Source organism: Schistocerca piceifrons, chromosome 5, assembly GCF_021461385.2.
Source record: "Schistocerca piceifrons isolate TAMUIC-IGC-003096 chromosome 5, iqSchPice1.1, whole genome shotgun sequence".
Classification (NCBI taxonomy): Eukaryota; Metazoa; Arthropoda; class Insecta; order Orthoptera; family Acrididae; genus Schistocerca; species Schistocerca piceifrons.
This window is the reverse complement of record NC_060142.1, coordinates 78,688,054-78,715,879: the sequence shown is the minus strand read 5'-3', so window position 1 is coordinate 78,715,879 and position 27,826 is coordinate 78,688,054. Positions and strand designations below refer to the sequence as shown.

The window sequence follows — 27,826 nt, the reverse complement described above, 5'->3', positions numbered from 1 at the left end:
AGCCAGGACGTTCCCTGCTGCTAAGAGAAGAGAGATTCTACTGTGAGAACTGCAGTCAGAAATGTCACCTTTACCTTTGTAAATCTTGCAAATGCAGGCATCTTTCCAATCTTGTGGAATTATTTCGCACTCCTAAATCTTTGAAATTAGAGCAAACAGTGGGTTCGTAATGTTTGGTCCACCATATTTATAAAGTTCTGATGGTAAGTTGTCTAATCCTGCTGATTTGTTATTTTTCAGCTTAGCCAATGCTGAAATGAATTCACTGAACGAAGGGGCATCAGCAAATTGTTCATCAACTGGCAGGCCTTCAGCTGATTCTATGTATGGAATATCAGTCGTTTGATGGTTGGGATTAAGATTGTCATCAAAATGTTCTGCCCACCGAGCAAGGATATCATTCTGTTGTGTCAACCGACAGGTTTTATCTTTGTCATAAACAGGTGCTATCTTCCCTGATTTTGGACCAAAGATAGTTTTCAGGCACTCAAAAGAATCTGCCTGTTTGGTTTGTGTCAGCATATGATTGCATTTCATTGGCTTTATTCAGCCACCATTTGTCTTTCAGTGTGCGCACCTTCACTTTCAGGTTGTAGTGTGCTACTTTATGTTTGCCAAGATCAAGACTGCGAAGAGATGCTCTGAAATCATTAACAAGTTTTTTGATCTCTGAATCTGAATTGTCAAACCAATCTTGGTTCTTCTTCTGAGGTTTTCCCAAGACTTCTGTGGCACATCTGCGCAGTTTTGTAGCACATACATTCCAGTGCTCATCTACAGAGGCAGACTCGTATATAAAAAGCCCATCAGAACCGAATGCATCATCCAGTTTTGTTCTCATACTCTGATCATGGACCAAGATTTTGCAGGATAATTTAATGATATTTTGTGTGAGGCTTGGCGTGGTGCTTTCAAAGTTATGTTTAATTTGGACCTCACAAGTTGATGGTCTGTCAAACCCTGAGCACCTCTCATAGCACGTGTGATCAGTACTTCACCAAGATCTTTTTTCTGTACGATGACATAATCTAGAAGATGCCAGTGCTTAGACCTTGGGTGCATCCACGTCGTTTTATATGTACCGGGCATCCGAAAATATGTATTTGTCAAACAGAGTTAAAATTCAGCACGAAGTTAAAAAATCAAGACCATTTGAGTTGCATTTTCCATTTCCATGGAGACCAATTACTCCATTCCAGGCACTGAAATCACTGCCAACCCGAGCATTGAAATCTCCAAGCAACAGGACTTTATCCGCAGAAGGAATGCCCTTAAGTACGTATTGGAGATCTTGGTAGAACTTTTACTTCTCTTCATCGGGAGATGGCAGTGTAGGTGCATAGACACTGATCAGTTGAAAGTATTTCTTAGATGTTAGTTGACGTCTGAGCATTATGATTCTGTCGCTGATGCCTTTTGGAAGTTCCATCAATGAACACGCCAGTTTATTGCTTATGGCAAAGCCTACACCACTTCCCGCCCTTTCAGTAGATGGTTTCCCACTCCAGTAGTAGTGGGTGTAACCTCCGAGCTGTTCACACAGCTCTCCGGAGTGACTAAGATGTGTTTTACTTAGGGTGGAGATGTCCATGTTATATCTAGCCAACACTCTAGCAATAAGTGCTGTCTTTCTCTCTGGACATTGATTATGGTCATTATCCAGTAACGTACGTTCCAAGTACCAGTCATAAGGTGTTTAATGCAAGTATTTTCTTTACTAGTTTTTCGACCAAAGATTTTGGTGAACAAGTGACTGCGGTTTGCCACTTGCACTGAGCTGAGACAGGCTATGTTTAGGCTACCTTTTCTAGGCTCTCCCCGGATTAGGGAAGCAGAGCAATCCTAAATAGGGCTGTTTTGTTGTCTGACGAGCTGCTGAACTAGTCCTCCCATCCCTGTCAAGTTCCAGAACAACCATCACCGTCTGACTGCCTAATGTGCAGAGCATCAACTAAAGTTCAGGCACACCAAACTGTTGCCTCACCACCAGTGCTCCATCACCACAGGACTTTTTTAAAAAGACTCGTAGCCCATGAAATTTTGCCGGAGTCATCTGTGCGTGAATAGATTTAAGTGGACAAGCAGTTGCGCAGGTGCAGTACCTTTAGTAACAAGGAACAGAATGTGGTATCAACACGGTGGGAGTCCAGCACATTTTTCGCTGATGGCTAGAAATTAGTTGCAGAGACAATTCTCAAATTGTTGGATTGGACCCAGAGGAGACGTGTTGTGGCCGGTTCGTTTGCCAGACTTGACGCCTCTGGTTTTTTTTCTTGTGAGGATTCATAAAAGATATTGTTTTTAAAGACATACCAACTACACCTTAAGATATGCGAGAGAGAATAGTCAGAGCATGTGCTTTGATAAGTACCAATGTGATAAGGAATACCACAAGATTGCAGCACTAAATAGACACGAATGGTCATCACTTCGAACACCTTCTGTAAATGGATGTTTGCGTCACCTTTGTGACCTTTGTTGACCTTACTCTTACACATCACTGGATTCATCTCAAAAGCCGGGGGGAGGGGGGGGGGGGGCACTTCAAAGAAACCAACGTCATATTCCTACATGATTTAATCATGATCTACATCAAGTTTACTAAGCAACATCACAGATTGTTATGTTGTTTCCAGTGCTAGAAATCCATACCTGAGAGGAAAAAAGGCATATCTCCAATCATCAAAATTTCGATTTACAACTGTAAACTAACACTGCTTCATTTTTAGAAGAATGATACCTATTGTGCTCAAGACCAAGGTCGATTTAGGTAGAGTTAAATGGACAAGTACCCTTTTAACACTACGGAAATCATGAGCTGGAGTAGGGCTTCCTCCCTTCTTGCACAAATGAAGCAGTGTTAAATATTACAAATATGGTCCAAATTTGAAATTGCAGATACTGGACTTACACCATATTATCTTTCCAGTACAGAAATACTGCTTGTAAATGTGTGAATTTTCCCCAGAATATGATACCAAATGCCATAGGTCCAACAGAGCACTAATACACAAATAAAATAAATTTTGACAGCAGAGATTATTCTGGTGGTAAACAACAGTATTCTGCATCAATTACACTTGACAGTGGAATATGTCCTTTTTATATAACAAAGATGCTGTAACTTACCAAACGAGAAAGTGCTGGTATGTTGATAGACACAATAAAACACACACACACACACACACACACACACACACACACACACACACACACACACACACACACAAATATTCAAGCTTTCGCAACCCAAGGTTGCTTCATCAGGAAAGAGGGAAGGAAAGGGAAAGACGAAAAGGATGTGGGTTTTAAGGTAGAGGGTAAGGAGTCATTCCAATCCCGGGAGCGCAAAGACTTACCTTAGGGGGAAAAAAGGTAAGTCTTTCCGCATGCAAACACACAAATATTCAATCTTTGGCAACCCAAAGTTGCTTCATCAGGAAAGAGGGAAGGAGAGGGAAAGACGAAAAGGATGTGGGTTTTAAGGTAGAGGGTAAGGAGTCATTCCAATCTCGGGAGCGCAAAGACTTACCTTAGGGGGAAAAAAGGTAAGTCTTTCCGCATGCAAACACACAAATATTCAATCTTTGGCAACCCAAAGTTGCTTCATCAGGAAAGAGGGAAGGAGAGGGAAAGACGAAAAGGATGTGGGTTTTAAGGTAGAGGGTAAGGAGTCATTCCAATCTCGGGAGCGCAAAGACTTACCTTAGGGGGAAAAAAGGTAAGTCTTTCCGCTCCCGGGATTTGAATGACTCCTCACCCTCTCCCTTAAAACCCACATCCTTTCGTCTTTCCCTTTCCTTCCCTCTTTCCTGATGAAGCAACTTTGGGTTGCCAAAGATTGAATATTTGTGTGTTTGCATGCGTTTTTATTGTGTCTATCAACATACCAGCACTTTTTCGTTTGGTGATGTTTTGACCCCTCTGCTGGGATCTTCTTCAGGATCTTGTGGTGTCCACTGTAGATTGGGCAATCAATATACAGTGAACCCCACAAGATACTGAAGAAGATCCCATCAGAGGTGACAAAACATCAATTGGGGGGAAGAAATACGATGCAGCCCAATTTTAACTTCACTTAAAACAGCCAAAAAGCCTGTAGAGCTACATCTAATGCTGCTGTTAAATCCAATGACACTTACTGTGCCCAATTTCTCATTTAGTTCTGCAAGTGTCTCACACACCATTTGATATATTTTTTCAGATACTATAGCTGTCAGTAGTAGTGACACAATGACTGCGAGGGGGGGCTTTGCCAGCTTTCACTATAAGTAGGGCACCAAGCAGAGGCACAGCAATCAACACATGAACCACTGGCCGCTACGTCACATGTTGTGTCCGGATCTGTACAAAAGAATGGAGCAGGACTACAACTGAACGATTCAATTGCTTTCTGTGTTAATGATCTTTTCATCTCTGTTTATCTATTTTATGACTTTCTTTGCTTAGGGATTTGGTCATACATGGATTACTCTTTTTGTTGGTTTTACTGGCACACCTTGCACTTCGTTTGATCTGTACACATCTACAAATACGTCACCAGTGTATATAGCATACATGTCTCTTTTATTAAACAAAGAGTGTATGACAACAGTAGGTGTGGGGACAGATCATACACATTTGTCAATGATAGCTGTCACTGAAAACTATGAGATGTAATGTAAATGATTTAGTAAATAAAACTCTCATATAAGTGACGTCATATTAGCACAACGTGGTTATGTAGTTGACATTTATTCTCCGTTTCCAGTGCACGGGGACAGAAAAAAAAATTACTTTGGTTCCCTATTATTTCTTGAGATTATTAATTTTTTTTTTTGCTATAATATCGTAATTTCTGTGATTCTTTCAATACACTTGTGAGTGCACACATGCATGCACGCATACCCATGCACACAAAACAGAATTTAAGAAAGGGTGAGGAAAACATGAATAATCTCATTCTGCAAGTAGCATATCATCATCTTAGCAGACAATTGGGCATGGATGGCTATTGCTTCTAGAGTGGGCTTAACTTGCACTCTAGAGCTCGATCACTGAAAGTGTTTCATTGTACCAGTGTGCAAACTCCTCCATATGGCCTCTCAGTATTTACTCAGCTTTTGCAAAAGACAGGTAATTTCTGACATTACGAAGACAATGTCCTTCATATATCAACTCCTTTATAGCAACACATAATGGATAAATGGTCATAAGATGAAATCGCTCTGCTAGGTGGTGGTGATAATTTTTTGCTGTTCCACTGAACTAATGTGAAGGCAGCAATGATTGATGTTATTTTGCTGGTTGTTTCTGCACCTCCTGCAAGAATACTGTAATTACATGGGTTCCTCAACATTTAGAGTGGCAGAATGATCAGTTACAACAAATAGTCCCAATTTTGGTTTGAATTTTTCTCCTTTTTCTTTTTGTATGTGTGAGGTTTCAGTTCTTACTGGAATTGAGCAGTTTTAAATTCTGGATATGATGATGATTGGGCTGTCCTACAAATTTACACCTTTGGTTCTTTCAACTCCTAGCTAGTGTCAGGCCACAGATCTACTTTGCTCTGGGTGAGCTCCTTGGGTAGTGTCCCCCGACCTGGCAACTATGGACAAATTCTCTCCTAGTGCAGCTCCCTGCTGGTGCCATAGGGCTGGAGGCGAAGTGTGGTTTATTCTATGGCTATGGCCAATATAACAGGATATAGGACATCTGAGTTTCAAATAGTATTAGATGGAGATTAGGCACAATGGTTGCAAAATTTGTTGTTAGGATGGAACTGTTCATACTTCATTCTGGCATCAAAGCACAAAAGGCTATCAAATGTTTCATGTTACTGCATTTTTATTTCTTTCTTGGGTACAGGACTGACTGAACTTTCATCGTGCTGCCCTGGATAATTAACATAACATTTTAAGGTGTAGCAGAGGGTGAGCAAAGGCTGTTCACAGGAGCTATCTTTATGTGGTGCTCTTCCACAATTTAAACAAATAGATTCATTCATACAGTGACAGAACATATATCCAAAATGCAAGTGCTGGAAACAACTCATCACTGGAGGAAGATGAGGTTCGACATACCATCTGTACATCATAACTAACATTTTCAGGAGAATCCTCTCTTTAAAAGGAAGTATAAATGCACCCACATCTATCTGGTGACTGCCCTTTGGACCACTCTGTGTGACATGCCAAATGGACTTGTCACCATAGGTTGGCATGCAATTCACCATCAGGCTGAAGTGTAAAATTTCCATGGAATATAATACCTTGATTCATATTCAGCTTTTTATACAGGGTGTTTCTGACTGGTATGTCTTACAGTGTATTGCTACTTCGAAATGCATACAACTGTGTAGTCTTTATCCTTTTGGTCAAGAGATCCATTTCTCGTCTCTTCTAATGCAGCTACTTCTTCAAACTTGTCCTCAATATGTTTTGCAAAGAATAGCGATTTTGTTGTTGTAAAAGTATTTCCACTGGTTCTAGAGCAGACCAGTACTATATGAACTGTTTAGTTCTATTTCCACCACTGTTACTCTTATTTGGTATGGGTGTCTCTCACTTGAGTGGTATTCTAGTACGGGTTGATGAGAGTTGGCATCCTGATCTGAGCTGCTGGAGTTTACTATCATGTGTGTGTGAGGTGTGCTTGCTTATGTGAATGAATGGTGTGTGTGTGTCTTTCTTTTCCTGACAAAGGCTGTGGCCAAAAGCTTATGTGTAAGTGTCTTAATTGTGCCTGTCCATAACTTTGTGTGTCATCTTTATGATAGCAATCTATCTTTTTCTATGTTGTTAAGAAACTGTGCAGATCTATTGCATTTTCCCAGCATCCTATCAATGAACTCAAGTCTGTCACATAGTTTACTTATGAGAGACTGAGTGATCATTTCATATGCCCACCAATTGTTACACTCAAGTATTCCTACGAGTTGACTGGTCCAAACTGTGACTCACTGATGTAGCTGTCCATTTAGTGAAGCAGGGCAATTCCACAGTTACGGTTGTTACATGTACACACCTTAAAATCAGGCAAAATAATTTAAGGAAAAATATTTATTGAATTTAATATTGAAAACTTTTAAGGCTTACATTATATTTCATCTTAGAAATGTTGATACTGGAATTGTTTTATTGTTCTCCTGGCTATTAATCAAAAAATTAGTGTTACGGGTGTTACCAAAAGTAGACCTGGCCCCTGTTATGAGTTGGGGAATTCTCTAATTTCTGCAAACTTGATGAAGCTTTTATTCTTGTAAAACACCTGTTAAGAGGTATTGCCCCAAATTTTATTTTGAAATATAAATTTTTATTTTTTTGGACATCATAACTTAGTATATATATATTTTTTTTGCTGTTACGGGTGTTACATTAAATGTTACGGGTGTTACATAGATGCATCAGATTTGATTCTTGGAGGAATAAATTTACCTCTTACAATTGCAGAAGTATTGTAGTTTATTTGGAATAAAAGTATGTGCTTAAGGAAACATATTTGAAAGATAAAGCTATTTATTACACAAAAAAATTTGTTACAATTTTATAGTACAACTAGGCCAAGATATTGTTACTTACTTAACATTTACCTCATCTTGTAGGCCTAATAAATTTATGACAAAAATGTTTTCTTATTATTGATTGATTTAAAAACTTCATTTAATAATCTTTTTCCGCAACATCCAACTCAAAATTGAACTCTTAGTACAAACGGTTACCTTGTTGTTTGATTTCTGGTGTTGATACCTTAATAGTACTTGACTGAATTTCAGAAAACAAACATCAGTTTCATCTAGTTTAAAAAGTGTTTTACCTTTTCCTACTGACTTCAGAAACATTATTTTCACATCCTCTTCTTCATCAACCTCACTCTGGCAGATTCCCAAGTAACAGTATTGAGTTTTGGATAGGGTTGGCTTCTTTTTGTCACTCGGAATGTCAACCAAGACAAATAACCCGAATTTTAAATCAGACTTTTCAATTTTATTAGTTAGGTTTAACTCACAAGCATTTCCAATATTGTCTTGTGATTCAGATAGTGAAACAGTCTCCTGATCAGAATCATCAGAACTGCACGCTTCATAGAAGTTTATGCATCTTTTGCATGTAATGTTTTAACTTTGGCCTCCTCAGTGCTAAATACTGACACCCTTGTCATTAATGACTCTGCTGTTTTTGAAACCAGCAAATCAGTTGTGTTACAAGGCCGAAAGTGATGGCAACCCTGGATTTGAGGAATTGCTTGTAAATTTTTCCACCTTTCATCCAAAATAGGAACGTTTGGAGGGCAGCGTGGAGGGTAAAAATCATAGAGGGAGACCAAGAGATGAATACACTAAGCAGATTCAGAAGGATGTGGGTTGCAGTAAGTACTGGGAGATGAAGAAGCTTGCACAGGATAGAGTAGCATGGAGAGCTGCATCAAACCAGTCTCAGGACTGAAGACCACAACAACAACAGGAATGTTATGCTCCACTGTTATCTTATCAACCCATAGTACCTTAATTTTAGAATAGCTCAGAGTGTAGTCATAAAAGTCAATTGCGTTGTTAATAATAACTTTCCTAGATCTAACAGCTGTCCACACACTCCTCTTCAGTGCACCTCCAATGCCATCCATGGCTCCTTTACCATGTGAACTGGCAACAAAATTCCACCCAACGGTCAATCCGAAGTCTCTCTCAAAATAACATAGATTGGACAAAGTATATTTATTTTTGAACTGCCCAGCACAGTTGTTAGAAAATATAAAAACTCAACTTTAGGAAACGCTTTTTTAATGTCCGTTATAACAGTTTTAAGAGAATTCCACACAAAATATTGTGTGTGTGAAAGGTCATTACTGATGACTACATAGGACCCGACTTCACGGTTTGCAAACTAAATGCAGAAAGTGCACTCTGTACCTCATATTGTGAAATTAGAGCATAATTCTCTGCAAAGTCCATTTGAAGAACACATTCTTCAGTGTCAAGGCTGTTTTTTCTTTCCTTTGATGAAATCACTCTGCTTTATCTTCACGTAGCAATGTTTTTCAAACTGCAGCAATTTGTCAACCAGGCATCATCACAGCTCCCTGAATGTTCACTAAGACAAGGACGATGTTTCGCATCATTTTCCCATTGCTGCCAGACAATCTTTTTAGTTACGTCAAAGCCTTCTGGGATAAATTTGCTCAATTTGATTTGACATTCCTGGCATGACCCAAAAACAGTCTTCGTTCTGTGAATTACAACTTAATTCGTTCAATAATTCCTTGTGATTGCTTGGAACAGCTTTGCTCAAAGACTCAAGTATGCTTATGAAATTGTAGGCTCTTATGAATGACTAGAATTTGCCTCAATAAGCAGTTTACTGGGCCTATATAAAATTTAAAATTGAGGTTAGCAATATTGTTGACCTTGGGAAAGTTAGAATGGAAAACAAACTATATGTAATCTAAAGAATTTTGGGCTTAATTAACTTTTTAGGAGAACATCAGTTGATTCTGGTTAATGCCCCAATTAACTTTTATAATGTAGGTGCAGTGCTTAAACAAGTGTGTGCAGAGGAATAAAAATTTTTGTTTTCAAGCTTAAAACTGTTTTCATATGTAATAAACATAGTTAAAAAACTTTTTCCATTCATAATAATACCCTTTGGTTATAATTTAAATGTAGGGCCTAGGCCTACTAAAGATGAAGGTGGCATTAAACCTTCCAATTCAAGTTACAGGTGTTACGCATGTGTTAAGTAACACCCGAAACAATGATTAGTAACACCCGTAACAGCTCTAAGAGTGTTAAATAAGACTTCAAAATGCCATGTAATGGTATATATTGTGAAACATGTGCATAACCTCACTTTTACAGAAAGGTATTGTACAGAACAAATTAAACTTTTGTATCTTTTTTGTTACGGGTGTTACAAGCTGCACATATATTATAAAACTAACAAAATAAAGAAATGCAATTAGCTTAGCTCAACAAAACGAATTATTGTGAGCTATAACAATGTTGACTTCAATATTCTTTGCAACAATAGAACAATCAGTCACAGATAACAACTAATGCTCATCTGGAAATAGCATAAAACATACCTCTCTGTGGTGCCATAGAGTAGTGCACTTTAAACACTTAGTGAAGGTAGAAATTTAATTTTTTCATAGTCATGATTATTTTGCAATGAACAAATGTACTTTTCACTTGGCATTTTTAAGATTATATTTGAAATATTGTCATTTTAATTGTTTTGTCACAAAGTCTCTTTAACATGGAACGACCCAGCACACAATTACACATTGCCAGTCTTTGACCACTTTGAAATCTTATAAATTTCTGACTGAACATTTTTCAGATAGTGCTTCATAAAAGATGATTCACATGTGGAAGGAAAGGTCTGAGGTTGCTATTAATGTACAACTTGAGCAGCAAAGGACAAGACTGCTCCCTGTAGCAACTTCTACATCAATCAATGGTTTTCTATTCACAATAACATGCTGCAGCTTTCCTGTCTAAGAAACGTCAGCACAGTCAAATTTCATCTGATGCCTCACATGATAGTAGTTTTGATAGTAAATGTTGCTGTGGTTGGGCAAGTCAAATGCTTTTCGGAAGTCAAGAAATGCTGCATCTACCCGATTGCCTTGATCCATGGTTTTAAGGATGTTATGAGAGAAAAATTTGAGTTGGGTTTCCCATAAATGATTTTTCATAGTTGCAGAACTAATCAAGGTGTACACTAATAAAAAAAATAAAAATAACAAGAAAATCTTGGAAACTTAACCTAAACGTGTATTCACAATAATCTATTACTATATTGCTTAACAGTACTTGGGGTTACACCATCTAAATTTAGTCTAGTAAATGAGAAGGAAAGCTACTGCTTTGAAAAAATGTAGTATGCTTCCTTCACCATATTAAGTAGCTGCTGTTCATATCTTATTGGTAGGTAAATAGTTACTTGGATGATATTGGTATTTTTCAATAATACTTTACCTTCACCAGTAAAAACTGAGTTCTGTTTACAGAACATTCCTTGTACGCTGCTAACAGAATATTTAAATCCCTGAAACTACGTAGTTAATCTGTTAAAAAAGTGGCTTATTCGTAAGTTTCTAATTTTCCACTGAACTTATTGCGATTCTCAATTTCTTTCTTTATATTAGATGGCAGCCTTTGGAATACCTTAGCACCAGAATACGTTACTCCACTCTGAACCCTAAACAAGAATGCAAAGTGTAGGCCTGTAAATTATTTTCGTTTCTTGTACGGTATTGTGAGTGTGCAGTTCACAGTCTTACTGAAAGAAGTCTACGCACCCCCACTGGATTCACTAGACTAAGCTCTAATACTATACTAGTCATTGCACGTAAACAGTTGATGTAAACTGGCTGTGTTGGAACCACTTCTTCACGTCCAGACAAGTAATGTTTTGTGGTTAAAGAAACCATGAAAGTACCTTTTCTGTTCATGTAATAACAGCTGTCGTCTTTCTTCTTGATCTTTAACTTTTGAGCGAGCCTTATAATAATCTGCGAATTCTGACGCGACTTTGGGTGATTGCGACACCTTGTTCATACTGACCGCTTTCTCCCATACCAACAAAGACAAACACTGAAAACTGAACACAGAATCTCCAGCAGCCGAACTCACTTGGCGATAGCGTTTTATTTTTTCCATGATGACAATTTTGCAGCTATATGGAAAACTTTATTTTGTTTATTTTCACGTCCTTTCTCACGTAAATAATGCTTGTTTGGTACTTTTGCCTTTTATTTGCGAAATAACATGTAACAAGTTCAGAGACTGTTGTGTAAAACCTAATAATATTTTCGATCCTTACTTCGGTAACTGTTGGCTACACTGTAAAACGGCCATCAAGTTTTCGTGGATTGCCGCCGATTGCGAGTAGAGAGTAGAATATAGTTTCAACTTTCAAGTGAGAGTGAGTTGATATTGATGTAAGTAGGATTGTCAGAGGTGAATTGTACAGCCATTAAAACCACGTTTCAGATTTTTAACATATTTTATGCTATGCTATGTTATATGTATGTATAATTTTGTCATTAATGTCATATTAACCTCCAGCTAAAGCAAACATGCCCAAGAAGACGAAGGATGAAGATTCATCATCGTCAGATTCTGGCCCAGACGATGTGAGTAAAATTTTATGATCTATTGGGAGAAAGATAATGATTTAGAATTCATAAATGTTTTAGCCTAGACCTTTTTTTTGCCTACAATTCTCTGTGCACCATTCCTTGAACTAGATGTAGTACATCAGACCGTTGAGATCTGGGGAGGTGAGTTAAATAAAGAGCGTAAGACCGACACTGTTGTGCCGATATTGATTACATTAAAGATTTTAATAAATTTCGTTAAATGATAAAGTAATGTGATATAAAATACGAGGTAAATAACAGATTTTTGTCCCACATGACGCTGTTTCTATATGATAACGTTCAGTGTAGCTCTGTGTCGAGCAAGGTTTACTATTTTCGTCATAGTGAGCATTCAAATAAAGAAAGCGAAGTCATGTCGTCACCACTCTGTATTACCACACGGCACTCACGTTTTCGTTACTCTGTAATTTGTTGCTTTAAGTTTATTCCCCACTTATATCTTGCTAGTAGTGTACTGTAGTAATATGCTTAAAGAATTAGGATTGCAACATGTTTTTTATCTTTTATTTATTTGAATTACTTTTAGTAGGAAGAGTATAAATTTCCTGTATCCACAGGAAAAAATATTAATCTGGAACCTTAAGAAATTTTTGTGTGTGTGGGGCAGGGTAGAGAGCCATTGCAGGCTACTTGAGGCAGCAATGATTAAATGGTACAAAAGGGTGGAGGAGATTTACATATCTTAACTTTAGCAACAGCTAAAGTACCAAACAGCTGTGTTGCTTTACTATGCATTTATCATATTGCACACATGTAACATTTTTTTCATTGTTTTTAGGTGAATCCACCACCATCTAAAAAGAGTAAGGGTGCCAGTTCAGCACCAAAAGGGAAAAGTGGTGGGGGAGGTGGTGGGGGCAGTGGTGATGATGAGCACAAGTGGCTGTTGGAAAAGAAGAGGTTTGTCACTGTGCGTGAATTTAGGGGCCAAGTTTATGTGGATATCAGAGAGTACTATGAAAATGATGGTGAACTAAAACCAGGAAAGAAAGGTTAGTCATGGAAACCTATTTATCTTAGTTTCTGTCGCTATATGTTCTTAAAGCATTAGGACACTCACAGGTCCTGTTTGTGCTTAGTGGAATTTGGGTAAAATGCAACACGTCTTTAAGATCATTACATTTAAAATATTTACTCAATGATAGGGTGTGAATAAAAAATCTAGTTAGCCTTACTCTGTCAATACTTACAATAATTCATACAGTTGTATGGGGCTGCAGGACTGGGTCGACAGAAGCATCCGATCCCACGCGTTGGCTTTGACCCGTGACGTAAGGGTGTTGTCGTGTGTGACGTCATGATGGCGCGGAGTTTGGTTTGAGTGTGGCTGTCTCCAGTTCTGTTTTATCTTATTTTATTTACTTTTCTGATCTGTTCGTTCTATCTTGTGAGATTTTTAAAATTTAATAACACTTATTACTTATTTTAATTATGTTTCCTCCAATTTCTGTTTTAGTTTATTATATTTATCTTTCTGATTTGTTCGTTCTATCCCGTGAGATCTTTTTTTTAAAAAAGACAAAAACACTAATCAGCTACTGAAGCATCTTTATCTTCTATGGGTTGCAGGGGTTACGACCCCTGGGGAGGTGGGTGGGTATTCATGCATGGCTGTCTTCACTTACACGTTGTAGCTACGCAAGGCGTCTAAATTTGTTTATATTTAGTTTGCCCCCCACCCAAAACACCCCATTTCCTGCACTTGTCCCATTAGTGTCATTAGGCTTCTTGTGGAAAGTGTGTGTGTTTGTTTTTGTTTCCGCCATATTTGTGACGTCATGGGTAAAAGCAGACGGGCGGGATCGGACGCTTCCGTAGTCCTACAGGACTTTGTTCAAAAACACCATAGATGAGAAAGTTTAGTATGTTTTCTGCAGTCAGTGTTGGTATTGATTGCATTAGAACTTGAAATTGTCAGAATCGCCATTAGATTTTATGGGGTACTGTAGTATCCTCTAACTTTGTTTTCTGGTTATTTTATCAGTGTTGAGTCATATGTTTGTTGGCTACATCCTTTGCAGCTTGTAACCATATCGGGTATTTAATGAAGTCTAAGATGTTAGCCTCGTAGCACTTTCCATGCTAATTCATCTCAAATATAATCATGTAATATAGGTAGTTGATAACAGTAAGTTTAAATTTAGCTTGTAGTAGGCAGTTTGCACTGTGTGTACTTTATAAGCCTAGGTGAAAAATATAACTTTTTGTTGGTCACCTAGTATCATTTCTTCACACTGCTCAATGATTTAAAAGCCTTGTTGAAGTATGTACCAATGAAGAGCAGTAAATTTTTTTACAGGAATCCAGTGAAGAGCAGTGTTTCACAGGAATTCGTTGTACAGCATGCATGTACTTCTGTGTGCCATTACCTAATGAACTTTGTAGCTTCCATTATCTAAAATACCATCACAATAACAAAACTTGTCATAAAAACCTTTAACCACAGTGCTGCGAATGTGTTTAAGTATGGTACCTGGGTTTTCCTGAACTGCTGTTGACGTGTTTACATGTGCTGTTTCACTGACCTCTCACTGTCGAGAATAAGTGCAGTGTAATTGGAAAGACTCAAGGGAGATTTGAAAACCTGAGAGCTTAAGTGTAGAAGGTAGTGCAAAATGCAAAATAGTGATTACTGGCAAAATGTTGCTCTAGAGTTAATAAGTGTGGAAAGCTAAATGCACTGTATGTGGTAAAGGTAAGAGGAAAAGGGACTGAACATAATTAAGGCCAGACGGGTGACGAGAACAAAGACATGTTGTAATGAGTTACCACTTCTGGAGTTCTGAGAAACTGGTATCTGGGGGAAGAATCCACATTGCACTTTCGTTAAAACAGGCACTGAGGCCACGACTGTTGTGTTGCAGAGCATTATCTGTAACAGGATATTGGGTGCTGCCAGTATACCATATGCCCTCTGCTTATGCCCATTCATTATAACTAATAACTGGGTGGAAATGGGCAGTGTGTGGATACTGGTAACACAGTATCTTGTTGCAGAGCTTGCTCTACATAAGTCAATCTGTCGTGCCCACTTTACCACATGTGCCACCTGGAATTTTCTTCCATATGTGTGTGTTCTCCTACTGCCACTTGGTTTTTCTCCAACCAGTCAAATTGTCTTAAAAATTTAGTATTTTTATTGGAAGAATTTGTATGCCTTTTGATTTGTGGAAAAAAAAACATTCAAAGCAGTCATGCAGAGTAATTTCATATTGCCAAAATTATTATTTTCGGTTCTAGCAGACAATTTAGATTTCATCAGTGAGAATGAAGGTATAGTGTAGTCCACGCAGAATAAGGTGGCTGGTAGATGTGCAATGGGCAAGACACATATGGGGAGAGAAGTAGTGGTGGGGGTTATGGGCTGGTGCTGTAGGGGAAATGGAGAGTGCCAGAGGAGAAGTGCCGTTCTAAACTGAAGTCTGCGCTAAAGTTTTTTTGTAAATATTAAGTAGAAAACCTTCATGCTCACACTTGCATGGTGATCAGAGAGATCTATTACTTCTGCTTTGGGTAGTATCTAAAAAGAATTCTGGTGAAAGTGCAACAAAACCAATGACTAACTTTAGTGTGGCTTGTTATCTTGTAACTTTTAGAAAAGCTACATGAGTGACAAATTCATTTATCTTGTTGCCCTTTTTTAAAACGCACAGCAAAGTTTACACAGTGTCACCTCACTAAAGTATTCTGCAGATGCAATGGTGAGAGTATTCTGAAACACTGGTTTATTAAGTAAGAAACTGAGGAAAAGGAAGGTCAGTAGCTTATGAAAAAGCATATCCTCAGAATAAAATGTACAGTGGGAGTTTCCCTTGTCAAACATAAACGGAAGAAAATGTGGCATCAATATTTGGTCATATCAGCTCACCTCCTCCTTTTAATGGTTCTTATCTTACTTCCAAAACCGAATTTCTGATGAGCGCATGTTTTTGAAAATCAAGCTGCGCACATATAAAACCAATTGATAACCATTAAAAGGACCGCAACTAATGTGAAATAATGGGTGTGTTGCAAGTTGTGGAGATTGTATCTGTACAGTATGTAATACCAATTTGACTGATGGCCATAAGCTAGCCTTCTAATGTGGAAACTTTGATATGGGAAATAGAGATCAACAGTGAAAAACTGCAGGTTTGTAGAGTTTTACTTGGCAGTGTACCCTTTCAGTCTAAAAAGCTTAAAGACTGGATTAAGAAAACAGAATTTATGATGTTGGTTTTAATGCTTCAGGTATTCAACAATCTCCCCCACTTGAATACCATACACAGAATGTTCATACAATTGTGTGAAAATTTCAGAAAAATCCTTCTTTGTGACATTCAACTTGTACATCATGTTTGCATTTTGTATGGCCTTGGGGAACCATCACAGCCCTATTTTGCACTTCGTGTTATGTTCATATTGATAGGTCTTGTTACCTGTGATTATTATTTTTGATTGTCTGCATTTTGCATTTCAGTGGTCATGGCAGGTGTTGAGGTGCCATTGTATTTGTTCAGGTTTTAAGATATGTGGAAAAACTTTCACCCACTTTTCTCTTCAAAACATTTTGGAGATTTTGTGAAGCATTTATTAACAAATCTGACAGTAAGAGCTGAAGTCTCCCCCACAAGGAACATGAGGGAAGACCCAGGCAGCTGTCCACATACAGCAGGCTGTATGTGTGTTGTAGGGTTTATCCTAATTTCTACTCTTTAACTATTCCAACCAAGATTCATTCAAGGCCCCAAATAACAGAAGTAACGAGTGTCTGGAAACAATAGTAAGTGTTTAACCTTGTAATTAGGTGAGGTTTTCCATAAAAATTTGCATGTAATTATTTTGGCACACATGACAGTTGTGAGGGTGAAATTACATAACTTTAACTAATGGATGCTCAGACAGTGATTCTGTGACTTTTCACAACTTATACTGACGCAAGGCCATGCTGACATGGGAAACCTTGTACCTTCAATCATTTCAAGGATGATAATGGCCTGCAGGCTGAGGTTAACATACTGTCTGTTTCTCATCATCTTTCACAATATTTTTTTTCTTGTACCCAACCTATAGAGCAATTACATTGATGGGGTTAGAGGCATGGTAGTGACAGTGGATGTGACTCAGTGGGTATTGTATTGTGATAATGCCAGTTGGTAGCATGTGCTACAGTGTGTTTGCTCACAAGTGATACAATTTACAAAAGGCATCAAATTGGTGATTAAAGTGAAATGTGAGCGAACTGACAGGTTAGTGTCCGTGGTGGTAAATCCACAACATTAACTGGTGAAGATTATTTCTTTGCTCGTTAGAGTGACTAGGTATGTTTGGGACACAAGATTCCAGTCTGAACAAATGAAGGTGCAAACTGTGACTGGGATACTGTTTAAATAATGCCGTTACTATGTGGCTTAAACTACTGGTTCCTATATCTTGATTATTACACACGGGCAAGGTGGCATAGTAACTTCCATTGAAATGACGGCAAGCAATTGATTAGATACGTGGGTGCAAAAATTACATCAGTGCACAAGTGCTGCTTAGTGCATACAATGCTAGAGATGAATAAAGGTCTATCTTTACTGATAATTAAATCATGAGCTTGCTGAAGAATGTCAGTGTGAATCCCAAATGCATTGTATCTAACTACTGAAGGTGGCAGAGTGCACATAGTGATTGGGTGGAGAGAATTAGAAATCAAATTGTGCTCACTACAAGAACTGTCAAGTTTCTGCATAACTTGTGATTAGGACTGGAGTTATGGTGTTCACTGCAGTTGAAATTGCAATTACTGGTCTGAAACTTAGAGTTTAATGCAGCAAAATGTTTTGTTGAAAGGCAAGATGTGTGTATGGATGTGGTATCTAGAAAAATTTCGTACGCAATATGAAAAAGGTATAGCAGGTGCAGGACGGGCATAAAAGTTATCAGTTCAAGGGCTGTGAACATTAGCCCAACCCACAAGGTAATCCAGCACATTGGCCATTTATCCAGAGGTTCGCGCGAAAGGTTGTGGTAAAATATACTGTGGAGGTATGTGCAAGTTGTGTGTGAGTTAGCTATTGAAATTGAAGCTTGCAGTAGCATGCCCAAAATATTAAAGATGACAGCAATTGTTTCGTAATTAGTAGTGTTGGTGTTAGATAATCATGGAGGTTTCTAAGGAAGTGGAATTGGGACAATTTGTAGGGCATAGTGTCAGAATCAGTCATGCATACATACCAGAAAAAGGTGATACAGTAACTTCCAAATGTAGCAGAGATTTCACTCACAACAAGGGAATGGATGTAGATTGTTCCTTGCAAAGGGGAAAGGGATATGACAGTATGTGCAGGAGTATTACCAATACAAAATCAAAATACATCAAAAACAAAGAAATTAAAGTGCCAATTCCAAAGTACAAAGTCCTCATAGTAAGTCACTTAATAAAAGTAACAAAAGGGCAACACACCTAACAAAGTTGCCAGCAGATATGAAGGTGACAAGCCCTTAATTTCAGTAGTATCTATAAAAGATTACCCTAGACAAAAAAAATCAAGCTAAAAGCCAGGGAGGTATTTTGGTATTCAACGTCAGTAGCAAAATTTCGTAAACATGCCCTGTAAGGCCAAACATACAATAAATGAAAAGTGCCAATTTGCTTTTGTTCTACAATATATTGTAGAACAATAGCAAACTGGTGCCTTTCATTTATTATGATGATGTTCTACCAAGAACTGACGGAAGATTCTGTTAACCAAACATACACTGTAGGACATGAATGTTTAGTAATCAGGGAGAGAATAACTTATAACTAAGTAGTGCAAAGTGTAGTCGTATTGTACACAACATACGTAATAATCTACGTGGCAGTGGCATATCAGGATCTCACTGGCTCTGGTAACCTAGGGAGGCAGGAACCGTTCTCGTAGATGTAATATTTGTAAATTAAACACTGTCTTTTCATAACGTATAAAAAGGCAGTAAAATATTTTTCACTTCTGTATTCTCAGATCCTTCCATGTTGTAGCTAGTTGCTGCAGCATTTGTCAGTGTAAATTAAATAAATATTGATATAACATTTAATGTCTTGAATGGTAAAAGAATTGAAAACTCTCAAAGATCATGAAGTGTGAATGTCAAAGCAGTAAATCGTATCTAGTGGTTTGTTCTTGAAGTATTAGAAGTAATAACTTGTAGCAATGTAAGGTAACAGCAATTTTTGGATAAGTGGCAGATAAGGTAAAATTGTTGTAGAAGAGTAATATTAAGGATTTTCAGTGTAATGTGTGAATGTGACAGCTCTAGAGTTAAGATTTTAATCAGTGTAGACATGATTGGGATGTTTGTGGATGTTGAGAAAGATTGTTATAGCAGTAATGCAGCTGTGGCCAGACTTGCAAACAGTGTTCAGTGATCCAGTACAAGCAGTTGGCAGGGTTCACACAGTGTTACCACTCGGGTTCCACTGCAGCTGTATGCTTTAAACTGTGTGGTGAGGTGACATCGTACGTGTGGACATGTGTAATGGCTGTTGTACCAGTAGGCAAGTGATATTTAGGAACTTCACTCGATGTTAAATATACTCTAACATGTTTCTCCATTAAGGACTTCCTGATAAAAAAAAAACACTACCCAATGTGACTAAATGAACTTGATATCAAGACTATTACTAAAATGTGGCTAAATTTGGTTCAAAGTATGTATTCGTAATTTAATGCATATTTCCTCCTTCACATGCTGGCGGTACATAAATAAACACGTCTCTGACAGCATGTGTCGCCAAATACATGCCTTATGTCAGAGTAAAGCTGGGTTACTCATGTGATGGACTTCCAATATTCCATTAAAGTGCAAGGTACGTGAATAACTAAGGAAGTGTGCAGCAAAATTGGCCAAGTGACCCTATAGGTACACTTGCACTCAACAGGCTCATTTAATAAATGGAATCTGAAATTCCTTGTACAACATACAGTTCAGTGATCAGCAGATCTCTTGCGCAAGTCTTAGCACATGGCTAAGTTTAAAGTCAAAGAAGTAAAAGGTTACTCTGCAAAGCCAAAAAAGGTGTGAAAATATAAAATGAAAATATTATTGTAGAAAATACAATAACAAAGGATGAAGTTAGAATACTCATATGCCTGGTCTACTTAACATACAAAAAAATATGATGGCAGATACAGGGTGAATTAATGCGAAAATATTAATGCAACAGGCATAGTGGTTACTGGAAATACTGTGAATGAACTACGGGCTCCAGCTGTCATGAAGTCAGCTGGGCTGTTAAGGTTGCGTAAGTAAGCTGCGTGTGTGTGTCTCTCGGTGGTGTGATGTTTCCTTGCATGTTTCGTGCTGCGATTCAAAAACTCCCTATTTGCACTGTAACCAGCTGGTTTTTCTTGATAGACCAGTGGACCATAATTGCCACAGTGCTTAGACTGGTGACCAGCAGGAAGGTAGACAGTGTTTCGTAACAGCTGTGTTCATATGACATCTAGCACAACTCAGATTTCCTCATAAATTTTGTGGCAACGTTACTGTTTTGTGTGGTGACAACATTATAACAACACTTTTCAGTGAATTCTCCCTCTTCATTTTTATGAAACATAATGCATTGATACTGCTGAAAAATATATTGCTCTCATAATCCTTCACAATTAAAGTGTAATAAATTTCCTATAATTATCATTTTATATGACCTCAGTAAACATATTAAAACACCTTTAGTACTTACCACATACTAAACTTATAATTAAGACAATGGATTTCATTACAGGTTTAAATTCACTTAAATGATAGTGTATATTGAAATACCAGTGTGTTTGTGATGTCAGCAAAACATTCAACATGGTTTTAAACTTAAGGGACTGGAAAGGCAAGATCTTGAGAAATGGTTCTTAACCTTGTCAAAGAGAGGGACCATTGGCAGCTAAGTACAGGCAGTTTAATAACAGATAATGCAACTTTGTATCAAATGTATATCCAATGCTTTTGCATGGGAAATACAGATTAACTGTCAAGAAACCCATTGAAGGAATTGCCCATAATGGGACTGACCATGAAAATTAAGTTGCTAATTCATTCGATGAATTTCAGGACACAGAATAAAATGACACATACTGTACGTGAATATCAATAAAACATGATACATAGTTTTGGCTACCTGGAATTCTGATGCGGGCTTAAGAACATTACTACCCTATGTTGTTTTTTAGGAGTGTTGGTATAACACCAGGATATGCGGTTTCGGGAAACACAAATTACAGGCCTGTCTTTCTGTTTTTCATGCCAGTTTAGGTACAGGGATTGGTGTCCGCAGCGTCCAAGACTGTATTGCATTGAAGGTGAAAGGGATGGCAGCTATATATGGTGATGTGGCATTGTGGCCGGTGTTGTGGAAGATTGTCACGGTGGCAGCACCACAACATCGGCATGTGAAACCTCAACTAGTATGTGGTAACAGTGGTACAGATGAGAGGTCGCTAATGGCAACTGTGGAATCTGTACAGAGGAAATGTACTACAGAGACTGCATGGAGTCTGACCGCACCTGCTATGGATGCTTGGGGTGCCGAAATCAAGAACATGCAACTCGCATGCTAAAATAACGCCCCACGGGCAGTAAAGTTAAACTGCTACTGCTCCATCCAAGTTTGGTGTTGACCTGTAACTAAAGAGTGCAACTCATGATTGACGTCACTTGTCCATGGCTGGTCGAGCAGTCTTCTTTATGGAGGAAGGGCAAGAGGTAGAATGACATAGAACTCTATTTGTTACCATGGCTCAAGATTTATTGTATTTTTATCAAAGTATAGACATAGAGATCAGAGTAGTAGTGGAAGGCGTGCTGTGAGCCAATAAAGGTGAACGGATAAGTGGAGGAACCTTGTCTTACCAGATGTTGAGACGAAGTTGCCCCACACGGCCTATCTGGTGCTCATGATTGTTTGGCATACCTACTGTGGTGGTTTGAACTGATCAGAACTAGTGGTTTTCGCAACAGGTGTCTTGCTTGTGAACTGCTGACAGAAAGCAATGCAGCTAGGCAGCTAACAAACTCAGTGGCTAGCTGCAGTTGAGAATGAAATAAGACTTAGAATAAAATTCAACAAGAATTGTTTCCTATTAAACCCAGTGCTGCACACTAATATTTTTTAATTTTCTTGTACGGAAGTTGTACACTTTAAGAATTTTTCTCTCTGTAATCTTTCTTTGTGCAAAAATATACCTAGCTTTTAATTCAAACAATGGAAACTCCAGGTAGGAATATCAGCAATGTAGGAAAACACAGATTGCTACTTATTGTAGGGAAGACGTGGTAAGTTGCAGATAGGCACAATTAACACTTACATAAAGCTTTTGGGCACAGCCTTCGTGTCTCTCTCACTCTCACTCTCACTCTCACTCTCTCTCTCACTCTCACTCTCACTCTCACTCTCTCTCTCACTCTCACTCTCTCTCTCACTCTCACTCTCTCTCTCACTCTCTCACTCTCTCACTCTCTCACTCTCTCACTCTCTCTCTCTCTCTCTCTCTCACTCTCACACACACACACACACACACACACACACACACACACACACACACACACACACACACACAGAGAGAGAGAGAGAGAGAGAGAGAGAGAGAGAGAGAGAGAGAGAGAGAGAATGCCAACTCCAGCATCTCGGGCTGGAATGCAGGTATCGTGGGGGGTGCAAGCAACAGTTGGAAGAGGATGGGGAAGGGAGAGGGATGGTAGTATACAGATGAGGAGAGATGAACACTGTCTGGTTGAGTGTGCAGGTGGAGTGTCAGGAGTTGTGGGGCAGAGGTGGAGAAAAAAAGGAGTGGGGGGAAGAGAGAAGATGGGTGGATATGCTGGCAGAGGACTGCAAATAAAGTATGGGAGATGAGAATGGGCATTCAGGCAGGCACTGTATCACGGATCTAGTTCGTAAACCGATCTAACGTGCCATTTCCTCCTCACACCCCCAATCATCACACCACCCCCCCAAGAACCATCCACAGAGGAGTGTCCCCTTCATCACCCAGTACCACTCCAGCCTGGAACAACTGAAACCCATCCTTCATGAGTTCTTTGATTACCTATCATCATGCCCCTGAAATGAGGGACATGCTAGCCGATATACTTCCCACCCCTCCTAAAGTTGTTCTGTTGCCAGCCCAACCTCATAATCATCTTAGCCTAGTCCATCCCTGTGCCTCTACCAATCCCAACCCCTTGCCACAAGGATCATATCCCTGGGGAAGACCCAGGTGGAAAACATTCCCAATCCACCTTCCCAGCACTTCTATTCCAGTCCTGTTACAGGTTTATCCTACTCAATCAGGGGCCAGACTGTCTGAGAGAGCACCCATATCATTTACTAGCTCTGCTGCAATTGTTGCACAGCTTTTTACATTGCTGACTACCGGCCAGCTGTCCACCAGGAAGAATGGCCACTGCCAAGCTGTGGCCAAGAGGAAAGTAGACCACCCTGTGGCACAACATGCAGCCGAACATAACACACTTAATTTCAGTTGCTGCTTTACTACCTGAGCCATCTGGATCGTCCCCTCCACCACCAGCTTTTCAAAAATGCACAGATGGGAGTTATCCTTTGAGTACATTCTCTACTCCCATGATTACTCTGGCCTCAACCTAAGGTAACATACTGTCCCCACACCCTTCACTCAACAGTTTCTGTTCCCTCTGATTTAGCATTTCCTAGCCATTCTAATCTCTCGCCCTGTTCATTTGCAGCCCTGTGCCAATGCATCCACCTGTCTTTTCGTCTTTCCCCACTCCTTTCCTTTTTTTCCCTCCGCCCTGCCCCACAACCTACTGATGCTGCGCCTGTTGGTAAACTAGTCCGTGCACACGCTACCAGACTGTTCATCCCTCTCCCCACTTGTACACTATCACTTCCCCTTCCCCACCCCCTCCTGATCGCATGTGATAGTTGCATTCTGGCCCGAGATGCTGGAGTTGGCAGTCGTGTGTGTGAGGTGTGCTTGCTTGTGTGTGAGAATGGTGTCTTTCTTTACTGATGGAGGCTGTGGCTGAAAGATTTACGTGTCTTTTAATTGTGCCTGTCTGCAACATGACTTGTGTAGCTTATAATTCTTTTTCTTCTTTAATGCACTTGTCATGATACTCATGTAGGACGTCGTTTAACTTCCCTTCCAACGTATTTTCACATCTGAAGTTGTATGTAATTGATATTGAAAATTGAATGTGGGTAAAGGTAATATTATTACTACCCATTTTATGAGACCGTTGGCAAACACTCCAAAGAGAGTAAACTTCCACTTTTTGTTCTTGACTGTATTCGCTAATAGAAGGCTGAATGTTTATAAGAAGAAATCTAGTGTTGCATTGAGATATTTGTATTGTTATCAAATTCTGTAATTGCTTTGAGCTTTCCTCCTCCTGAGAATTGTTTAAGTGTTCTTATGTTTTTGCTATAGGGTTTCATGTACTTTTGAATAGGTAAGAATGGTTATACTTCATAAAGGCTGAATTTGTGTTTCATTAGTGGCTGTTTCTTGTGATTAATTTACAGATCTAAGTTCTTCCAAACGTAAATTAGAACTGTGATCATCATTTTTTTTACTTGCTACTGTTAGTTTTTTATACTGTATTGAAATGGGCTGTTTTTTTTGTTGAGATGGACAATAGTATCCAGCATACTTTTTGAGAAGCAGTTATGGTTTGAGTCCATTTGTGAGCAAGCATGTGATGTGCGTTAGGAAATGTTAATTTTGTTTACTGTAATGGGGCACCTATCACTTAATTATTCAGGAATGAAGTTGTCAGTATGGATTTAGTTTTCTTAATAAACTTTTAGTGTTATGCTTTAATGAAAATGATCACTCTTCTCTCTCCTTCCTGTTAATTGTTAATTTGTTGACTATTAAATACAAAATTACCAAAGTGTTGCTTTTCTCTACAGGAATTAGCCTGACAGCAAGTGCTTGGCGGAAATTGCTGTCCTTATCCGATGACATAGATGAAGCCCTGAAGCAGATGTGCTAGTTCTTGCCACTGCACACAATGATTTTGCTATGATACATCTATTAATTGTTGACCATTGTGATTGATGTGTGGTCTGGATAATAATGTAATCTTTTTTAAAAAAACAGTTTGTTATATAATGTGTGTGGGCTGTATTGAACTTGTGTGTTTCTCTTTTAATGTGAACGGATTTATGTGAAATAAATGTAAGTACCTTAACAGCTGTTTGTAATGTGTCATCACTCCTATACCTAATATGCCAGGATGTAAGAATGCAGTTCAGCAACTGTTGACTCTGGAGCAGCAGGTGCACTCGTTAAGAAACTGTTGAATTTGTATCTTGAAATTTTCTTTGAATTCCTTCTTCAAAAGTCTTGTGGAAAACGGAGGAAAGGTTTAATGCAAAGATGGAAAAGAAACTGAGGTAACAAGAGGCTGATACAAGCAGGAACACAGGATTACAAAGCAACAGTTGACTCTGCCATTTCAAAGAGGGCTACTTTGAACTGTTTTTGACTCTCAGGTAAACCATTGTTCATGGAAGGCTGCTTTATGATTACTACAATGCAGGAAATCTAAGAAAGTATATGTGACATTTAATATTTTTTCATCTTACAGTATTCCATTGTTTCATAATACAATACAATACAATGCAATGCACAGTGCGACAGTATGGATTGTAGACAAAGGTCTATTCTTTAATTAGTATTGTCGCATAGAAGTAATCATGATTTTTGTCAATGTTTGGCTATCTTGCTTCCCTCGTGTTAGCCTTACCCTCTAGATAAACACTGGCCCACGAACTATCTACATCTACATTTATACTCCACAAGCCACCCAACGGTGTGTGGCGGAGGGCACTTTACGTGCCACTGTCATTACCTCCCTTTTCTGTTCCAGTCGCGTATGGTTCGCGGGAAGGATGACTGTCTGAAAGCCTCTGTGCGCGCTTGAATCTCTAATTTTACATTCGTGATCTCCTCGGGAGGTATAAGTAGGGGGAAGCAATATATTCGATACCTCATCCAGAAACGCACCCTCTCGAAACCTGGCGAGCAAGCTACACCGCGATGCAGAGTGCCTCTCTTGCAGAGTCTGCCACTTGAGTTTATTAAACATCTCCGTAACGCTATCACGGTTACCAAATAACCCTGTGACGAAACTTGCCGCTCTTCTTTGGATCTTCTCTATCTTCTCTATCTGCTCTGTGAACCTGATCTGGTATGGATCCCACACTGATGAGCAATACTCAAGTTTAGGTTGAACGAGTGTTTTGTAAGCCACCTCCTCTTTTGATGGACTACATTTTCTAAGGACTCCCCTGCCCCAATGAATCTCAACCTGGTACCCGCCTTACCAACAATTTTATATGATCATTCCACTTCAAATCATTTCGCACTCACTCCCAGATATTTTACAGAAGTAACTGCTACCAGTGTTTTTTCCGCTATCATATAATCGTACGATAAAGGATCCTTCTTTCTATGTTCTTGCAATACATTACATTTGTCTATGTTAAGGGTCGGTTGCCACTCCCTGCACAAAGTGCCTGTCTGCTGCAGATCTTCCTGCATTTCGCTACATTTTTCTAATGCTGCAACTTCTCTGTATACTACAGCATCATCTGCGAAAAGCCGCATGGAACTGCCGACACTATCTGCTAGTTCATTTATATATATTGTGAAAAGCAATGGTCCCATAACACTCCCCTGTGGCACGCCAGAGGTTACTTTGTCTGTAGGCGTCTCTCCATTGATAACAACACGCTGTGTTCTGTTTGCAAATAATTCTTCAATCCAGCCACACAGCTGGTCTGATATTCCGTAGGCTCTTACTTTATCAGGCGACAGTGCGGAACTGTATCGAACGCCTTCCGGAAGTCAAGGAAAATAGCATCTACCTGGGACTCTGTATCTAATATTTTCTGGATCTCATGAACAAATAAAGCGAACGGGGTCTCACACGATCGCTGTTTCCGGAATCCATGTTGATTCCTACATAGTAGATTCTGGATTTCCAAAAATGACCTGATACTCGAGCAAAAAACGTGTTCTAAAATTCTACAACAGATCGACGTCAGAGATATAGGTCTATAGTTTTGCGCATCTGCTCGACGACCCTTCTTGAAGACTGGGACTACCTGTGCTCTTTTCCAATCATTTGGAACCCTCCGTTCCTCTAGAGACTTGCGGTACACGGCTGTTAGAAGGGGGGCAAGTTCTTTCGCGTACTCTGTGTAGAATCGAATTGGTATCCCGTCAGGTCCAGTGGACTTTCCTCTGAGTGATTCCAGTTGCTTTTCTATTCCTTGGACACTTATTTCGATGTCAGCTATTTTTTTGTTTGTGCGAGGATTTAGAGAAGGAACTGCAGTGCGGTCTTCCTCTGTGAAACAGCTTTGGAAAAAGGTGTTTAGTATTTCAGCTTTACGTGTGTCGTCGTCTGTTTAAATGCCATCATCCCGGAGTGTCTGGATATGCTGTTTTGAGCCGCTTACTGATTTAATGTAAGACCAGAACTTCCTAGGATTTTCTGTCAAGTCAGTACATAGAATTTTACTTTCGAATTCACTGAACGCTTCACGCATAGCCCTCCTTATGCTAACTTTGACATTGTTTAGCTTCTGTTTGGCTGTGTTTAAACTTGGAGTGAAGCTCTCTTTGCTTTCGCAGTAGTTTCCTAACTTTGTTGTTGAACCACGGTGGGTTTTTCCCGTCCCTCA

At 39.1% G+C, this 27,826-nt stretch overlaps 2 protein-coding genes across 4 annotated transcripts in view; one reads left to right on the top strand and one right to left on the bottom strand.

Moving 5' to 3' along the window:
• Positions 1-11,608, bottom strand: part of LOC124798261 (snurportin-1) — an 81,361-nt gene extending 69,753 nt beyond the window's left edge. For 2 of the 3 annotated variants that reach the window (XM_047261582.1, XM_047261583.1), the window contains exon 1: positions 11,421-11,608. In XM_047261582.1, the coding sequence (XP_047117538.1) occupies positions 11,421-11,539 (119 nt within the window). In that variant the 5' untranslated portion in view covers positions 11,540-11,608. Of the gene's footprint in view, positions 1-10,957; positions 11,324-11,420 lie in introns of those variants that run through there. The other variant, XM_047261584.1, reaches the window with a different exon arrangement.
• A 213-nt stretch (positions 11,609-11,821) lies between these two features.
• Positions 11,822-25,323, top strand: LOC124798359 (RNA polymerase II transcriptional coactivator). Its single transcript, XM_047261727.1, has 4 exons — positions 11,822-11,922; positions 12,050-12,117; positions 12,923-13,136; positions 25,043-25,323. Exons 2-4 carry the CDS (start codon positions 12,061-12,063, stop codon positions 25,123-25,125), a joined length of 354 nt encoding a protein of 117 aa, XP_047117683.1. The 5' UTR covers positions 11,822-11,922; positions 12,050-12,060; the 3' UTR covers positions 25,126-25,323.
• The last annotated feature ends 2,503 nt before the right edge of the window (positions 25,324-27,826 follow it).

Excerpts from the sequence above, each read along its gene's own strand:
- LOC124798359 (XM_047261727.1), top strand. The coding sequence starts at position 12,061 with ATGCCCAAGAAGACGAAGGATGAAGATTCATCATCGTCAGATTCTGGC. Across the intron at positions 12,118-12,922 it reads CAGATTCTGGCCCAGACGAT|GTGAATCCACCACCATCTAA; the intron begins GTGAGTAAAATT and ends CATTGTTTTTAG. Across the intron at positions 13,137-25,042 it reads ACTAAAACCAGGAAAGAAAG|GAATTAGCCTGACAGCAAGT; the intron begins GTTAGTCATGGA and ends TTTTCTCTACAG.